Here is a 16,953-nt window from a genome sequence, read left to right as displayed (position 1 = left end):
CTTACTTTTAGGAAACCATGTGTAGCCTTGGCACATTTGAATGGGCTTTTTAGGATTAACTATGACATCATGGAATATGGTGTCTCTCTCCAAAGACACATCTGGAGCCTTGTTTTACACAAAGTATTTATTTACAGCACAAATGTTACATAAAGGAGCAGCATGTTTGGTTGGACTGAGTATCCGTTAGCACCTCTCAAACACTTTATAGAGGTCGGGTAAGTTGGCGATCTGCAGCACAGTGCCGTCCTCGCTGAAGTTCTTCGGAGGACTGAAGAGGGTTCGGAAATATTTGAATATGACGTGCTCGACTTTCCATCGCCATGAGTTCACCTCAGCCTCCTGAAAAAACATCACATGTCAGTTCTTTAGCATTCATATTCTATTGAATCAAAGGAAGTGAACAGGACTGTTGGGAGTATGAGGTAGTTATCAATAGAGAAGCAGGCAGGAGTATGGGTACAGGGGCAGGGGAAAAATGTATGTTTAAGTGTACGCTAAATTTAGAATACTCACAGCACTCTACTTCGCGTTAGACAGCCTTTACTGATAAGATAACTTAGGCAGTTGCATTGCTCTCTTCAAAGCCACCAGACTCCATTGACAAAAACAGTCATTTTATCCTGCAGAACACAGACGCCGCTGGTCTACTGAGTGACACCTTGTTTGGTTAGTGCATTTGTGTTATCAAGCTATAACATAAACAAAATAACTGATGGAAGAAGCAGTACACCAAAAACTCCTGTCTTCTGCAACTTTAAGTTAGTCTGTTTGTCAATGGAGTCGGGGGGGATTTAAAGAACGAAGCTTTTGTTTGTAAGTTGCTTGAACTTGAAGTTGCATTGAAAAGAGAAGCCGTCTGGGGACACGGCATACTTTTCTAAATAAAGACACACTAAATTAATACTGAATATGTTTTTTAAAAGGTGGCTATATCACACTATGTTATTGGCACAGTCAATAGAAGAACATTTCTTAGCATTCCCAGTATTCCTGTCTGTTTCTCCAAATATAAGGCGTGCAAGCCACCATCCATTGTGGGGAAAGCACTGACTAGGAATAAGTACCTCATACAACCCTACTTCAAACTATTCCTCAAAAATGCGGAGTCCCCACCTGCTCCTCTCCGGGCTCGGCCTCCAGGATGTAGCGCTTCCTGATGGAGTAGAACATGCTGCACTCCTTACCGAAGTCTCTGAAGCACTCTCTCTCATTGTCCCAGTTCACCTGCACAACACCACCAAGCACAAACCTTCAGATACAGTTCATCTCCAGAATCTCACCATAACGGCGCAGAAAGATACTCACCTCAGTGGCCAGGCGCAGGATGAACATGGGGAGACCCTCCATCACCGGGGTGTACTTGTCGAGCAGTAACGGCAGCCCAGTCAGATTCCCTTCCTAAAATGTACAAAGATCAGATTTAAAGCATGTGTAAAAGTAGATTGATAATGTCATGTTTTGCTGACAAAGAATACATTCTTATCTAAGAAATGCTCTATAGTTCATTAAGCACCTTTACTTTTTCTCATGTAGGAAACGGGTGGAAAAGTTGTCAGGATCATTTTCATCAGTAATTATTCTTATTCTGGTCACAAAAGGCTGAAATGCAACGACTGCATGTTTTAAAAATAGGACAACATTTTTTAATTTGATGTTACATTCTAATAACTAAATGTGTACGTTGTGTTTAGAGGACATTGAGAATGGTTAAACTCACTTCACCAACCCAAACTTATTTTTTTACCCTATTCTTAACTCAAAAAATAAAGTATCATACTTAGAAACTTCCCTCCGGTATTCCATAGAAAGACATTTGCATGGAAAATGTATTTGGAGACTTTGTGTGTTTTTAGAGGACAATCACTGTCCTAATACCACAGACCTGGTCTATCTCCACAGAGAAGTAGTCCCCCAGCATCTCAGTTTTCTTCTTCAAGAAGTCCACTATGTACTGAGCCAGGCCTTCTTTAGGGCCGTCGTCTTCTGTCCAGCCGCTCTCCTCAGAGTCCAGAGCCAGCATGGCCAGGTCGTAGAGTGGAGCTGGGGTCTGAGTGCACATTATCAGGCATATCAATCAGAAACTGCACAATATACTATATACTAATGATTCTCAAAAAACAGTAATACTTACAGATAGTCTTAATACACCAAAGTTCCCAAAGTCGTAGATGAGTATTTGGTAGAAAAGCTCCTGGCTGCAGAAGAATAAAAAAATGAATCATATGGGAAATAAAGTAGCTGACTGAAATAACTTCACATGTTTTTTTTAACGGGGTTGCATGCTGTACTTATGAGTCTAGATAAAAATAATCAATATCAGTTTAAGTGTGTGCTATATTTAGAATATTTTCCCCGCTTTACCTTGCCATCAGACAGCCCTTTCAGACAGAACTGAAGCTGTTATGCTTCAAAGACGCCAGACTCCATTAACAAAAACGCTAATATTACCTTGTAGAATACTGGAGTTGCTGGTCTAATGCTGCCTCGATCAATAAGTTAGTCTGTGTTATTGTGTGATGTGGTAAATCCGGTTTGGTAAAACACACAAAAACAAAGTGGTCGAGGCAGCGATACACCAGCAACTCCCGTACTCTAGTGTTAATATTACAGTTTTTGTAGATGGAGTCTGGTGGCTGTAAAACATACAGGATGTGGTTTCCCAGACTGTCTGAAGGCGAGATGAAGGAGGGGGAATATTCCAAACTGACTGTACACTTAAACTGATATTCATTATATTTGGTTGGACTTTCTTTAGGGGGCTAAAATAAATTGTTCTGCTGCCCCCATCAACCGTTTACAGCAGTGGTTCCCAACCTTTTTTGCGTGTACCCCTTGAGCTGGTCTCCATTCTATAAGTACCCCCTCACTCATGATTCGCCTACATGTTTTCTTGTGTTAAACCCTTTGTAATCATATTTAACCAAACTCACTTTTAGCAGTTTCAACTGCTTATATTAAGAGCTTTTAATGAGACACTTGTGCAGGACACCAGGCTTATGCAAATTCATTTTAAAATGTTTTTTGTGTGGAAATATATTGCAATCCCTAATCTTTCTACATACCCCCTTACAATCCCCTCAAGTACCCCTGGGGGTCCCAGTACTCCCGGTTGGGAACCACTGGTTTACAGTACAGTATACACTGATTAACAGTTTTAAACTATTCCAACTACTAACAGAACAGTGAGCTGCTGTGGCTCTGACCTGAGTTTGGTGGTGTTCAGCAGGTACAGTTTGGTGTGATGTTGGATCAGAGTCCACTGAGGGTTGACGCAGCCCACAAACGAGTGGTTCTGCAACATTTCTTGAAGGCCTGGAGGAAAAAAAAGTGCATACTTAAAAGAGGAAAAATGTGTTGATGGGTGAATGAGCAGATAGTAAAATCACTGTGAGATTTGGAGATGGGAGTGAGCTAGACAGCAAGGAGTCACTCCTAAAATTCTACAGTTTATCGGTAACAGATGTTGTGTTTACCTTTGTGTGTGTTCTCAGTGATCTCAGTTCTGAGCTCTTTGATGCTGGACAGTTTAATGGCTCGTCTCTTGGGTGTAGCTGCAGCCATCAGGTCCTCCACTTCCTCCACCTCCTGCTGCTGCTGCTCTTTCCTGGGTCGCTTCCTGGCCACACACACACACACACACACACACACACCAATCAATCAATGTTTATTTATATAGCCCAATATCACAAATGTTACATTTGTCTCAGTGCACTTCACAGTTTGTACAGAATATCAGTATGACAATACGACACCCTCTGTCCTTAGACCCTCACATCGTACAAGGAAAAACTTCCAGAGAAACCCCACAGTTTAAAGGGGAACATGGGAGAAACCTCAGGGAGAGCAACAGAGGAGGGATCCCTCTCCCAAGACGGACAGACGTGCAATAGATGCCGTGTGTAAATTACACCATGCTGTTAAACCTCCAGCATACTTACAGCACACTCTGCACCCTTGTACTCTCCACACAATAACTCCCATGGGTTTGCAGTGGACACACTATAAGACTTCACAGGCTGTGAAATTGTTTAATGGGCGTCACATATTTGTATTGTCCCGCCACAATAAAAGTACAAGTTAAGTCTGCATCAATTCCTTTTTCAGCCACATGGGGGCAGAGGATATCCACAATTTGATGAATTTAAACTTGCCATATGATCATTTGTTACAGTTTTAGGGACTACAGTAAGTTAACAAAGAATTGCAACATCAAACAGGGAGCAACATTAGCATTCAGTCGTGTTTTCTAACCATCTGATGACTGGACCACCATTGACCACTCTTTAACTAGTTTGTTTGTGTTTACCAACTACTGAGAGAAACATCTTAGTCTTTAGCTGCTCAATTTCTGTCATGGTTCACCTGAGCAGCTAGTTTACTGTACACTGCATTTATCAAAACCATTTTGTAGGAAACTGGTTTAATGACATTAGTGAGACTTATAAATGTAATGTGTTTGTCTAAACTGAAACAAGAAGCTAAAAGACGCTAAAAAGGCTTCAGAGCTGGAGGTGGCAATGAACCCGTGTGGGTTTCACCACTTTAACAAACTCCTTTTTATATAACTGATTGATTTTTTGTTTTACCTTTGAACATAGTCTGCCTGGTCTTCTCCTCCTCTTGGCTCTTCTGCTTCCTGCTGAGTCAGGGCCTGCAGCATGTCTGCATCGTCTGTCTCCTCCATCTCTGTCCTGTCAGGCTGGGCACTTCTGCTCGCAGCCTCCCTGCTGCTGGGTCCGGCTGATCCAGGGTCAGGGGCCGGCTTCTCTTTGGGCTGCAGGAAGGCGTCCAGCTTCTGAGCGCGGCAGTCGGTCCTCACCATCTGATGTGCGTAGACTCGATCACTGGACTCTGCCGCGCCGCTGGAGGACTTCCCCTCGCTGCCGCCTGCGGCTGAGAGACCCGGCAGCAACGTCTGCACAAACAGAGATATGTCAGAGTGTATCCTCACCACAGCTCAACACTAACTTTAAAAGCCAAACAAGACCAGGCATGAGGTTTTGGTTGCGGAAACTGAAAATATGGTTGCCATTTTTCACCTTTTATTCTGGGTGATTAAGATACTATGTTTTTATAGGTTGGCTTATTGATAATAATCAGCGTTAAAACAACGGAAGCTTCAAACTGCAACAAACTATATTCTTGGTAGTCTGTGTTTTATATGATAATTTACAGAATTCGACACACACTACAGGAAAGGGACAACCCAAAAAAGCATAACAGGGCCGCTTTAAAAGTCAGTAAGAGTGATGGCAACTTAAGAACATGAGTTTGTTGGCAATTATTCAAAATGGTTGCCAATGGCATCCTGTTCACCGAGCTCAGGCTTCTTATTTCTTGCACCTCCAAGATCAAATGGCAACATGTAAAGTGACAGCTGATCTCTGGGTGGAGTTATAAAAAGGTTAAGGTAATAAAAGCAGGTCAGATCTGTCAGTGTGTTGACAGAGTCATTATCATACCTGAGTGAAATATGTGCGAGAGGAGTTGGAGCCAAGGAGTTTGCTCTCGATGTGCTTCTGGACGCTCTCTATGATGCTGTCTTCGTGCAGGAAGTGCACCTCGTGTTTTGTGGGATGGACATTCACGTCTACGTTGTGCGGAGCGATCTCCAAGCTGCAGGGATCAGAACGCACTATTGAATGTCAATTTCATTCAACCACGATCAAAAGCATTGCAGAAAGCAAACACCTGAGGTCACCTGAGGTAAAGGAAGGGGTGTGTGTTCTTGGGAAGGTAAGCAGCATAAACTGTCTCGATGGCCTTCTTCAAAGCAGCGGACTCCACCAGGCGATCTGTTACGTCACAGATCACAATCTCCATTCAACACATTCGTCATAAGTTTAAATCATCTTTGCAGGCGAGACACTTTTCCAGGGATACGTACGGTTGATGAACAGGACCAGGATGCATTTCTTCATGGAGTAATTTGCGTTAGAGATGTGTCCTTTCATCTCATAGGCGAGCTTCTGATCCTCGCAGCCGACTTCGATCAGCTCCCTGGGAACATGCCACACAGCCAGCGTTAAGGCGAATAAGAACGTCATGTAACTACAGAGAGCATCGAAGCATTTTCAAATAAATACCTGCTGACTGCATTGCCAAAAACTCCTCGAATATTATCCACTACAGAGGCGTTGGGTAGGGTCCTCACATCCGCCACCGTCTCTCCTTGCTGGAAAAACATAACATAACAATTATTGAATATTTATTTTTTGTCTAATTAGTCAGTGTATTTACAGACATAAAAACACAAGTGCAGCATCCACAGGAATATACTAATACAGAATTTATTTTGAGTTTTTTGCTCAGGAATTGTTACAAAAATAAAGAAATCTCACCTTTTTGACGGAAAAACTCTTCCCTGAATTGTGTATGGCGTACCTGTACAAAAGATTTGATATGAGAATGATCAAAGCACAACGAAAAACATAAAAACAGCATGAATCACAAGAAACAAAGAGTTAGATGGCAGACCTGCTGACCACCTCCACAATCCGTGAGTACTCATCTCCGGGGCTTTTTAAAGCTTTCCTCCGGGTGGACACGTTATAGAAGAGGTCCTCCAACTGCAGGCAGGGGGGGGGGGCACATTATTGAAGGTCATGAAACATCCACATACTACATTCTGTTAGTTTAAGAGCTCCATGGACTCACAAGAATCTGTGTGCCCTGGTTTCCAGCACATGGTTTGGGAGGGCCTTTCAGTTTGCCATCGCTGTAGTTGGCTCTGCAAAGAAATCCATACATCAAGAGAAGTCTGAAATCCTTTATGTCCAGTGGTGTAGTGGTCGTTGGACGCGGGGGATCGCCGTTCACATGTTGTATGTGAGGGACTACGGATGGAAATGAGCTCAAAGCTAAAATCCGGCATGTTTGCGTTTTAAAGCATTATTTGTTTTAAATGTTCATCAATGTGCATTGTCCCTCTTCAAATAAACGATTAAATGAAATGAAAATTTCCTTAAAAAATTATGATTCGTCATCACGCTCGTGACCCCAGGGTGACACCACCAGCTCGCCGCCCGCCGATTTTGCAGCAGCTCTTTCCCTCAAGAACGCAAACGAAACAGCTCTATAATGGCAGGCAAAAAAACATTACTTGACTTCTTTTCTAAAAAGAATATCATTCACGAGAAGAAAGAGGCTAGCAGCACCGAAGCTACAAGTGAAGCTGCTACTAGTAATACATCATCAAGAGCCGCCTACTGCAACTTAGGCCTATAAATTGTTTATGTAACTTATGTGCCAGTGTGTCCATGGTTTTGAGTCTGTGTGTGTGTTGAGCGCAGCGCCGTCTGCTTTTTGCAGTACAGTAACTAAAGTAGGACTAAGCATACCGGTAGTTTCTGTAGAACTGTCCCGTTTTGTGAGTGCACTGCGCGTGTGCGCACTTGTGGCATTGTTTGGGATGACCTAATTCAAATAGCGTCCACCCAGTAAAAAAATCCCCACTACACCACTGTTTATGTCTGTTATGAACCATTTAAAATAAGCATACCTGTAGGCACACTTGGCATCAGCTGTCTTCGTTGTTATGGTCACATGGGCAACATGGCTCACACTAGCAAGGGCCTGCAAAACAAAACAGACAACAAAACATTGATACATACTGAATTTATAAATATCTTACAGCCTTAAGGGGGGTTCTGCTGCAGCTTTACCTCTCCTCTGAATCCATAGGTGGCTATAGCTGAGAGGTCCTCAAATGTCTGCAGCTTGCTGGTGGTAAACCTCTCACAAACGATTTCCATATCTTCTCTCTGCATCGGAAATAAAAAAAACAGCTCGGTAAGAGGAAACTACAGGATAAAAAGTCAGGGGCACAGTTTTACAGAACTCACACAGTGGGCGAGGGAAAACAAGACACTGAATCCAAATCCAAACTGACGGGGGTCATTCAACACTGACTCACCAAGACCTCACAGGTCATGTGGTGGATTTTCTCAAAAATAATGTGTGTGAAATATTTCTATTAAATTCATGGGACCTTGCAAAATCATAAAGCTGCACTCCATACACTTTTTAGTTGTGAAGTTTTGGAGGTTTTTGTATTCCAAGCCTCACCAATTTCTTATTTTTCACCCGATTTGATTAGTTGTACGGAACATCCATGAAACCCTAGGGATAATCTGAAACAGGTGTTCATGTAAATATGTGTTGCTGAGTATTGACAGTACTTAAAGGTGGGGTAGGTAATTTTGGAGAAACCAGCTCGAGAGCGCTAGAATTTGAAAATACACAACCGGAAAAAATCTGCCACTTCCTTACAGAGCCCCTCCTCCAACACACACAAACGCGCACATGACCAATGAGGGCACGAGATAAGTTTGTGCACAGATGGAAGGCTGACAGGCAGGTAGGCCATCCAGTTACTTTAGCCGGGCCGGCTAAAATGATTGGTCGTGCTTTTTACAGTATTACGGCTTCCACAGATGACATTTTTTTATGGATTTTTTGTCAAAGCACTTAAGATATTCATTGCTATCGGGATGTTAAGAGCATTCTATGGAATATAACAAAAAGTGTATCTCGAACCGGTTTCTCAAACTTACCTACCCCACCTTTAAATTAATAAAACATATTTTCTTTACATTAAAAAGTAATTTTTCAATTAAAAAATATTATTTACACTAGTTTTTTTTTCTCTTTCTTACAACTACATTTATAATATGTGGCATAATAAGTAAAGCTATCAAAAAAAAAATCGGAAATGCATTAATAATCGAGTGCCACAGACATTGCTAAATAATCTTCCGAAGTTAAAAGACTTAAAGATATTTAAGGTGTGTGTGAAACAAATTTGGGGAATTCTTTGAAACGAGGAAGTGCTATTATTCTTTACATTTTCAAAAAAAAAGAAATTTTAAATAGCATATTTCATACTATTCACTGCCTTTGATATAACTAAGAGGATCCTTTTTTTTTAAGTGGTTTTATTTCATAGGTTGATATTTGCGCAGTGTTAACTTCATGGTTTTCCATCTCTGTTTAATACTGAGCCAGTTGTCTGCTCTCATCTTAAAAGATCACACTTTTCATAAAAATCTACCACTTGTACTTTCAATTTGCAAAACATTTTTTGCCACCACACAAGCAGAGGTGTTTCTTCTTCACCCACCCTGATGCCAGTTCCGTTGTCCTGAATCTGAAGGAGCTTCATGCCGCCGTCTTTCACTGTCACCTGAATGTTGGTGGACTTGGCATCCAAACTTTAACATGCAAAATAAAAGAGTGTTATTAAATAAACAGATATCTAACATGTTCCGTGGAATTATCTAGTCAGCAGGTTCACGTGGCTGTCGCTATGTTACAGGTGTGTTGATAAGCAGATTTGCTAAAAACGTGATGTAAACAATGGTGGCTTCTGCCATATTTTGTCCCTTTCTTTTCCCCACAAGTCAAAAGGCTAACATTAGGCACTTTATCAAAAATAATTGTATAATTTAGGTTAACTGTTAGATAGTCAGTTACCAGTTCTCAATCAGTTCTTTGACGGCGTTGGCAGGACGCTGGATAACTTCTCCGGCTGCTATCCGGTTGACAACAGCCTCGTCGAGCCTCCGGATAACACCTGCCATGTTCACAGTGCTGCCGACTAACTTCAGGGTGAGTTAAACAACAGGTAAACGCTGGGAATAACTTTACATGTGCATACAAATGTATATATTTAGGCTTAAATGTAGAATTTCATCTCTGTAAGAAAAATAGCATGCATGAGATCAGAGAGGTGAAAATAGGAGGAGGTCTTACTCTGCTCCAAACATCAGTGAAACAGTGAAAGTCATCATGTAAACGCTTAACTTTCCGAATTATAACACAAATTGTAGCGTTATGGAAAAGGTTAAATTGAGTAATTTACCCTTAAAAAAAGGTGAAATAAAACTAAGTGTATTCATTTATGTAATGCGTGGCTGTTGATTAACAAAGATGTTTCAGCTACCACTCTTTGGTGTTCAAGTGAGTTATCTTCTTAATTATATATGATCTTTGATGATTCTGCGCGGGGAGGCAGCATGTGGGCGGGGCCGGTTAAAAGTCTTCTTCTCTGGTAGATATTTTTGGAACTTTTAAGCTTTGACATTTTCACAGCGCCGGATGATGGTTAATAACAATAATGTTTTTTGTCTTCTTAGACACATCTAAAGTAAGTCGTTTGCCTACAGAAAAAAAGATTAGATTTTCCTCAATATAGTCTCTTTAAAAATATTTCTGTGTACACAATTTAATATACAATACATTACATTTCAAGCATAAGCTTGTCATTTCTGCTGTAGTATCACAAATTACGTTTTTTTGTTTTGTTTCTGGTTTGTTTACCACGTAGTTTTCTTTTCTTATTGATCTCTTTAAACTGATAAAACACTGATCACACAGATATGTGTTTGTGTCTCTGGCATGTCCAACTCTGGAATGAAGTGGCTACTATTAATACATCTATATGCAGATGATACTGTTGTGCTAGCACTGTTGCCCTTGCATTTGAACGTCTGCAGTCTGCTTTTGACACTTTTCAGTCACCTGTTCCACCTCAGGTTGGTGTTAAATTCAGACAAGACAAAAGTCATGTTGTTTTCCAATAAGAAAAAGTTACCAACTGTTCTTCCCTGCATCATGCCTGCACAGCATAACCCAATTGAAGCTGTTACCTACAGATACTTAGCAGGGGCACCGGAAGCAGGGGGGCCAAGGGGCCACTTAGGCATCACTATAGATGAAAACCTCTGCTTTAAACCTCATATTGACAATCTTTTAAGGAAACTGAAATAAAAACTGGGATTCTTTTTTTAGAAACAATGCCTGCTTCTCCACAAGTGCTAAGAAACGGCTTGTAGCTGCCACATTTTTGCCGCTCTTGGACTACGGGGATGTTGTGTACATGAACGCCTCAGCTCACTCCCTTCATCTGCTGGACACTGTTTACCATGGGGCTCTGAGGTTCATAACCAACTGTAAACCCCTCACACACCATTGCACGCTGTACTCTTTAGTTAACTGGACATCACTATCAATGCGCAGATCTCTGCACTGGTACAAATTCATCTATACCTCTATGCTTGGACTGCTGCCCCTCTACATATCTACTTACATATCACACAAACAGTACAGACTACGATCTCAAAATGACATCACTCTGTCCGTCCCCTCAGTACGCACAGAGTTTGGGAAAAAAGCCATATCATACTCTGCCCCCTCAACCTGGAACACACTTCAGCAGGAACTTAAGCTGACCAGTTTGATACCCATCAGAGATTTTAAACTAATTTAAAAAAAGCTGGATAAATCATCTGTGGGTGTTTGCACCTGCAATATCTGACTATATGAATTTTCAATGACTACTTTTTACGATGTTTTATTTTATTGTTGCCTCTGTGTTTAGTGTCCTGTCTGTCTGTCTGTAACTTTGTGTGGTAGTGTTACCACTGAACAGGTCTCTCTTGAGAATGAGACCCTGTGTCTCAATGAGTTTTTCACTTGTATAAATAAAGGCTAAATACAAAAATAAATAATAATAATAATACACTTTATTTATATAGCACCTTTCATGCAAGATGCAGCCCAAAGTGCTTTACAGAGTAAGACAAGATAGAGTATAGAGAGGCGAAGTCCCTCCCTTTCCGGGGGACCTCCATGGGACCTTATTTCGGAAAAGTTATGCATTGAAGTCAATGGAGAGAGAAAGATTATCTTTCGATCCCGTTTGAATTGTGCCACGAATTATACATATGATGTTTGTCAATTTAAAAGATAATTTTGCAAGTCAAAAAAATTAAAATGTGTCGTAAAACTGTGAAGTAACACTTTTTTTTGTGTGAAACCGCTCAATGAACTACATCTCCCGTCTCGCACCACACACCAAGACGGCCGTCACGTTGGCACATTTAACTTCTTTCTTTCAGAATGAGGCGAAAAATATTAAAAGAGGTGAAAATCACTACAAGTCTGGGCATGTTGAGAGCTGTACATACACACAAGGGGAGTTAGTCGGTTCGTAAGAGCCAGCATGCGGGACCGGGATTCTGGGATTTGTAGTCTTTCTAGTTGCGTATTTTTCATAGTCTTATATTTCAACAGTTTTACGACAAACTGTGACTTTTTTGACATGGAAATAATTTGTTAAGATTGACAAACATCATATGTGTAATTCGTGGCACAATTCAAACGGGATCGAAAGATAATCTTTCTCTCCCCATTGACTTCAATGCATAATTTTTCCGAAATAAGGTCCCATGGGTCGGAAGTAGATGGGCGGGACTTCGCCTCTCTATAAAGAGTAAGGAACATAATTAAAAACAAGTTATAAACAAACAGAAAGAGTCATATCACAGACCCATAAAACAATAAAACATCAACAGTGATACCACTATAATTACCCCAAAATCTAAAGACAAAGGGATAGGTCCCTAATTTACTATTCAAAATTCCAATGGAGTTTGCTGTTTTAAGATCCAATGGGAGGCAGTTCCACAGTTTGGGGCCATACAAACAGAAAGCAGCCTCCCCAGAGTAAAATACTCTAGGTACCTCTAAAAGAAAGACATTGGATGATCTGAATGTGCTGGTTTGTAAAATTAAACACAGTCACTGGTATATCTAAGGTCATGTAAAGCCTTGTAAATTATTAAAAGCGCTTTCAAATCAATAATAAGATCAAGTCAATTGTCCCTGGGGAAGATATCTTTAGCTTGTCACAATAAAGGTCTGAGTTTGGAATCAATCAAAGATCAATACCTGTCATAACAAGTATGCTTGCCAAATGTAGTGAGCAGTTCATCACAAAATGGATATTTTTCAACTTATCACCAATGACTGACTTTATCTTTCAATTGTTAACTACTGAAGATGTTGGTGTATAGCAATAACACAATGAAAAGTTCAAGTTCCATGTCCGTAAATCTGTATGTAAAACTCTTCTTCCAAATCCCTTGGTTTCCAACCCACCAGTTACTATAACCTGTTTAGGCAAAGCCATTTTTATTTATTATCTTAAAGGTGGGGTAGGTAAGTTTGAGAAACCGGCTCGAGATACACTTTTTGTTATATTCCATGGAATGCTCTTAACATCCCGATAGCAATGAATATCTTAAGTGCTTTGACAAAAAATCCATAAAAAAATGTCATCTGTGGAAGCCGTAGATCTGTAAAAAGCACGACCAATCATTTTAGCCGGCCCGGCTAAAATAACTGGATGGCCTACCTGCCTGTCAGCCTTCCATCTGTGCACAAACTTAGCTCGTGCCCTCATTGGTCATGTGCGCGTTCGTGTGTGTTGGAGGAGGGGCTCTGTAAGGAAGTGGGAGATTTTTTCCGGTTGTGTATTTTCAAATTCTAGCGCACTCGAGCTAGAATGAGGGCACGAGATACATTTGTGCACAGATGGAAGGCTGACAGGCAGGTAGGCCATCCAGTTATTTTAGCCGGGCCGGCTAAAATGATTGGTCGTACTTTTTACAGTATTACGGCTTCCACAGATGACATTTTTGTATGGATTTTTTGTCAAAGTACTTAAGATATTCATTGCTATCGGGATGTTAAGAGCATTCCATGGAATATAACACAAAGTGTATCTCGAGCCGGTTTCTCAAACTTACCTACCCCACCTTTAAGTATGTGCAAGAACAAAATATCAAAAGCGAAAAATGGTTTACACTTTACTGCATTGCACATATACTTCAAAGGGATTCACTGTAATCTTCCACTGTGCACGTAGTTGGCCTGACCAAGTATGTCTGCATTCCTCACAGAGCCAAATGTCTTTTTGATCAGCAGAACGGTGGTCCAAAATCCACAAAAATACAAGTGGTCACAGAGGTATCTTTCTGAGAATATTTCTTAAAATGAACACTAATCTATGCTCCACTTAGTCTCTGTGAATGTTACAGAAGCTTTCGAAATTATGTTGCTAGGCTGCAAAACTTCGGCCTCAGGCAGGATGACCTCAGCAGGATAACATTCTGTGAGTAAGCCGTCCGGGGTGTGGCGCTGTTTAGATGTCATGACTGGGGAGAGTGTCTCAATGCAGTCCAACCTGAACGCACTATCCTCAAATACCTGCATGCAGAACATATCAAATGAGGAAGGAAGTGAGTAACACATCTGGGTTAAGCTTCTACCAGTCTAACTGAATCTTAAAAGAAAATAAATGTAATGTATGTGTTGGATTAAAAAAATGACACAGAAAGAAATATGCACATGTATCTATATGAAAAAACTTGGACATTTTGTTTAAGTTGATTTTACAACCCTTTTTTAAGATGTGAAGGGACAGAGATTGTTAGGGGGAAATGGTGCTGTGATAATACTCTCCAACCCGATAGCCCCTTAGAAATAATTATTTAAGACTCCATGTCCATAGTAAGAACCATTTCAATTTAAAGTTAGGAAAGCTTATTTAGTTTTGTGAAACTCAAGGTGAGAAACCAACTAACCTTACCATCTCATACAGTAACATCATACTTCTGACCTGTTATTATTTTTGGATTTTGCTAATCCCACGGTGTCCCAGGAGAGCATCTGAACAAAGGAAACTCAGCTATAAATCTGGGTGTTTCTGTGTAACCTATTCCACATTTTGTATAAAAGCATAGGCTTGTAGCAACCAGCCTTGAGAGCTAATTTGGCACAGTTAAGTAGCTCAGCTGCTTGTTATGCTGCTCCTTGGGCCTTTGCCAACATGAATTCCGTACCATAAACCAGCTAACCACAGTCAGACTCAGACAGATGAGACGCGATAACAGCAAAGAACGCAGCCTGAAATGTCACTGGAGTATGTAAGAAAAAAATCACTTTGGAACTGGTCTACAATGACAGAAATGGGACTCTGATCAATCCATGTCCTACTTTGTTGCATCAGATGATCTGCTCATTCTGCTCTGTGCAGCCTCTTCATGTAACGGAGGTGCACCCACAGAGATACGAGTGACATCACTATGATGTCACGCATATTTCAGTTCATGGACTTTAATTCAATCCAGATGTGTGCATCGACGCTGTTCTGGTTTAAGTTCCTCCACCTCTCCTCTAGGCCGAGGGAAATTATCGGCCATTGTGTTATCTTTGCTTACATATTGCAGGGATATAATTTCATCCTGAGACGTGTCCCTGACTCTATGTGGGACATTCCAGTTTGTGCTGTAGCTGCAGGATGTGACACAGGATACAGTACAATAGAACTGGAAGCAAACAAAGTATTGGAAGGAAGGATACACTGTAAATGTAAAGCACAGTTGCTGTTCCAGGTTCTTCATTTACTGTGTTGTCAGGCAGCAATTATGACGTCAATTTATAGGCAGCTATTCTCTTGTGTAAATGCAGGGCCGCCCCTGGCCAACTTGTGGCCCCACGCAAAGTTATATGATGAGGCCCTCTCTGTCGCGAGCGTCGACGATGACGGGGGGGGTGCTAGTGGAGCCGCATAAGTGCGAGATGAGGCCCCCTCCGCGAGGTGAGGCCCCACGCAGTCTGCATGATCTGCCTGTAGGGAGGGGCGGCCCTGTGTAAATGTACTCTTTGATAGGATGAAACTGTAAACAATGTCTTCAACAGAGTGCCTGGGTGGGGTCAAAACTGATTGTGTATCTCATAGGTCAGTAAAGGCCTCCTTTTTGGCTCCTATACTCTACTCTTAGCCTTTTTGTGTCGCCTTCCACTGAAACTCAAATGGCAACTAAAGCAGCCTGTATCGACCTGCCACACGCAATGACACACACACACACAGACACACTAATGTAATTACACTCAAACGTGCAGGTGCGCACAAGCATGCACAGGTACATGCATGCACAATAAGCAGAAAAGAAAATCCTTAATGTGACCGAAGAGGATTCTTAAAATGAGAGTATAAATCTTTCATCACACCCTTTTATAACCCACAGACACACAGAGGAGAATGCACTCCATAATACACAAACACTGCCAACATGCAAAATGACATGCAAATCAGATACAAATGCAAACATGCTGCTCAGTACTACGCCCATTGTGTGGGGTAGTGTTTGAAATGAACAAATGGTGTTAATGACTGAAATCACAAATCCTCATCAATACTTGCATGAATGTAATACAACAATTGTGTGTGTGTGAGTGCGCTTGTGTGCGTGTATGGTGTATGTGTATGTGTATGTGTATGTGTATGTGTATGTGTATGTCAGTACCTGGACAATGTAGGCCTTAAAATTATTAACTGGGTTGGGTTAATCATTTTAAATCATCAAAAAACATATTATATTTTTATAATAAATTAATTGAAATAAATTAAATTAAAATGGTATAGTAGACATAATTATAATAACTCAAAATGAATAACAGTAAATAATATAATTTAATCATTATATTATTTGAAAATAGAAATAATTTAATAATATTTTATTATAATATAAAATATATATATAATAATTTTTATAAACAGATAAATATAAAAAGCTACTGGATTTGTTTCAAAATTCAGTAGCTTGTGCAAACTGTCGATAAAGGCGATACCACGTGTCACTCACACTATTGTGCAACTCTTTTATAAACAATATGTGTGGAAATGGATCATGTTAATAACTCAGCTTTGGTTGACTAACTTTGTGAGTTTGTATGAGTCACTCACATAAGGGAGTTGTTTAAGTGACTCGAGTAAAGTGCATTTGGGTGAGTGACTCTGACTCTGTACTAACCCAAATGCATCTTAGCTTAAACACAACCAGGCAGGAACCATTCCACACCTCCATGCTGATGTGTGTCTATACATACCGCACTGACAAGAGCCTGTTGTTTCCACTGCTTTGGTTTTGTATCACATGTGTGTTTATGTCTAGTCGAACACCCCCACTCTCCTCTGTCAAAGCTGTAGAGAAGTCACTGCCAGTGGCCTCAATGACAGAGGAACTGAAAGGTGTACAATATCTCTTAGCGACACAAGATGGGGAAACATCTTTGGAATTTGTCATGGCCTCTCTAAGGGAC

The 16,953-nt window shown here is 40.8% G+C and overlaps 1 protein-coding gene across 1 annotated transcript; it reads right to left on the bottom strand.

Annotated features, from left to right (window-relative positions):
• Nucleotides 1-108: 108 nt before the first annotated feature.
• Nucleotides 109-9,744, bottom strand: mlh1 (mutL homolog 1, colon cancer, nonpolyposis type 2 (E. coli)). Its single transcript, XM_034152697.1, has 19 exons — nucleotides 9,478-9,744; nucleotides 9,125-9,215; nucleotides 7,668-7,766; nucleotides 7,505-7,578; nucleotides 6,661-6,733; nucleotides 6,481-6,572; nucleotides 6,345-6,387; nucleotides 6,090-6,178; nucleotides 5,891-6,003; nucleotides 5,705-5,798; nucleotides 5,466-5,619; nucleotides 4,590-4,918; nucleotides 3,477-3,619; nucleotides 3,207-3,315; nucleotides 2,135-2,198; nucleotides 1,886-2,050; nucleotides 1,309-1,401; nucleotides 1,117-1,227; nucleotides 109-342 (listed from the first exon to the last, which is right to left on the bottom strand). Exons 1-19 carry the CDS (start codon nucleotides 9,582-9,584, stop codon nucleotides 187-189), a joined length of 2,199 nt encoding a protein of 732 aa, XP_034008588.1. The 5' UTR covers nucleotides 9,585-9,744; the 3' UTR covers nucleotides 109-186.
• Between the last annotated feature and the right edge of the window lie 7,209 nt (nucleotides 9,745-16,953).

The sequence above is a fragment of the Trematomus bernacchii genome, unplaced genomic scaffold (genome assembly GCF_902827165.1).
Source record: "Trematomus bernacchii unplaced genomic scaffold, fTreBer1.1, whole genome shotgun sequence".
NCBI lineage: Eukaryota > Metazoa > Chordata > Actinopteri > Perciformes > Nototheniidae > Trematomus > Trematomus bernacchii.
This window is presented reverse-complemented; position numbering and strand designations above follow the sequence as displayed.

Coding starts and splice junctions, on each gene's coding strand:
- mlh1 (XM_034152697.1), bottom strand. CDS start 9,584: ATGGCAGGTGTTATCCGGAGGCTCGACGAGGCTGTTGTCAACCGGATA. Junction 3,316..3,476: donor CACTGAGAACACACACAAAG/GTAAACACAACA, acceptor TTTTTCCTCCAG/GCCTTCAAGAAATGTTGCAG. Junction 1,402..1,885: donor TCTCTGTGGAGATAGACCAG/GTCTGTGGTATT, acceptor TGTACATTTTAG/GAAGGGAATCTGACTGGGCT.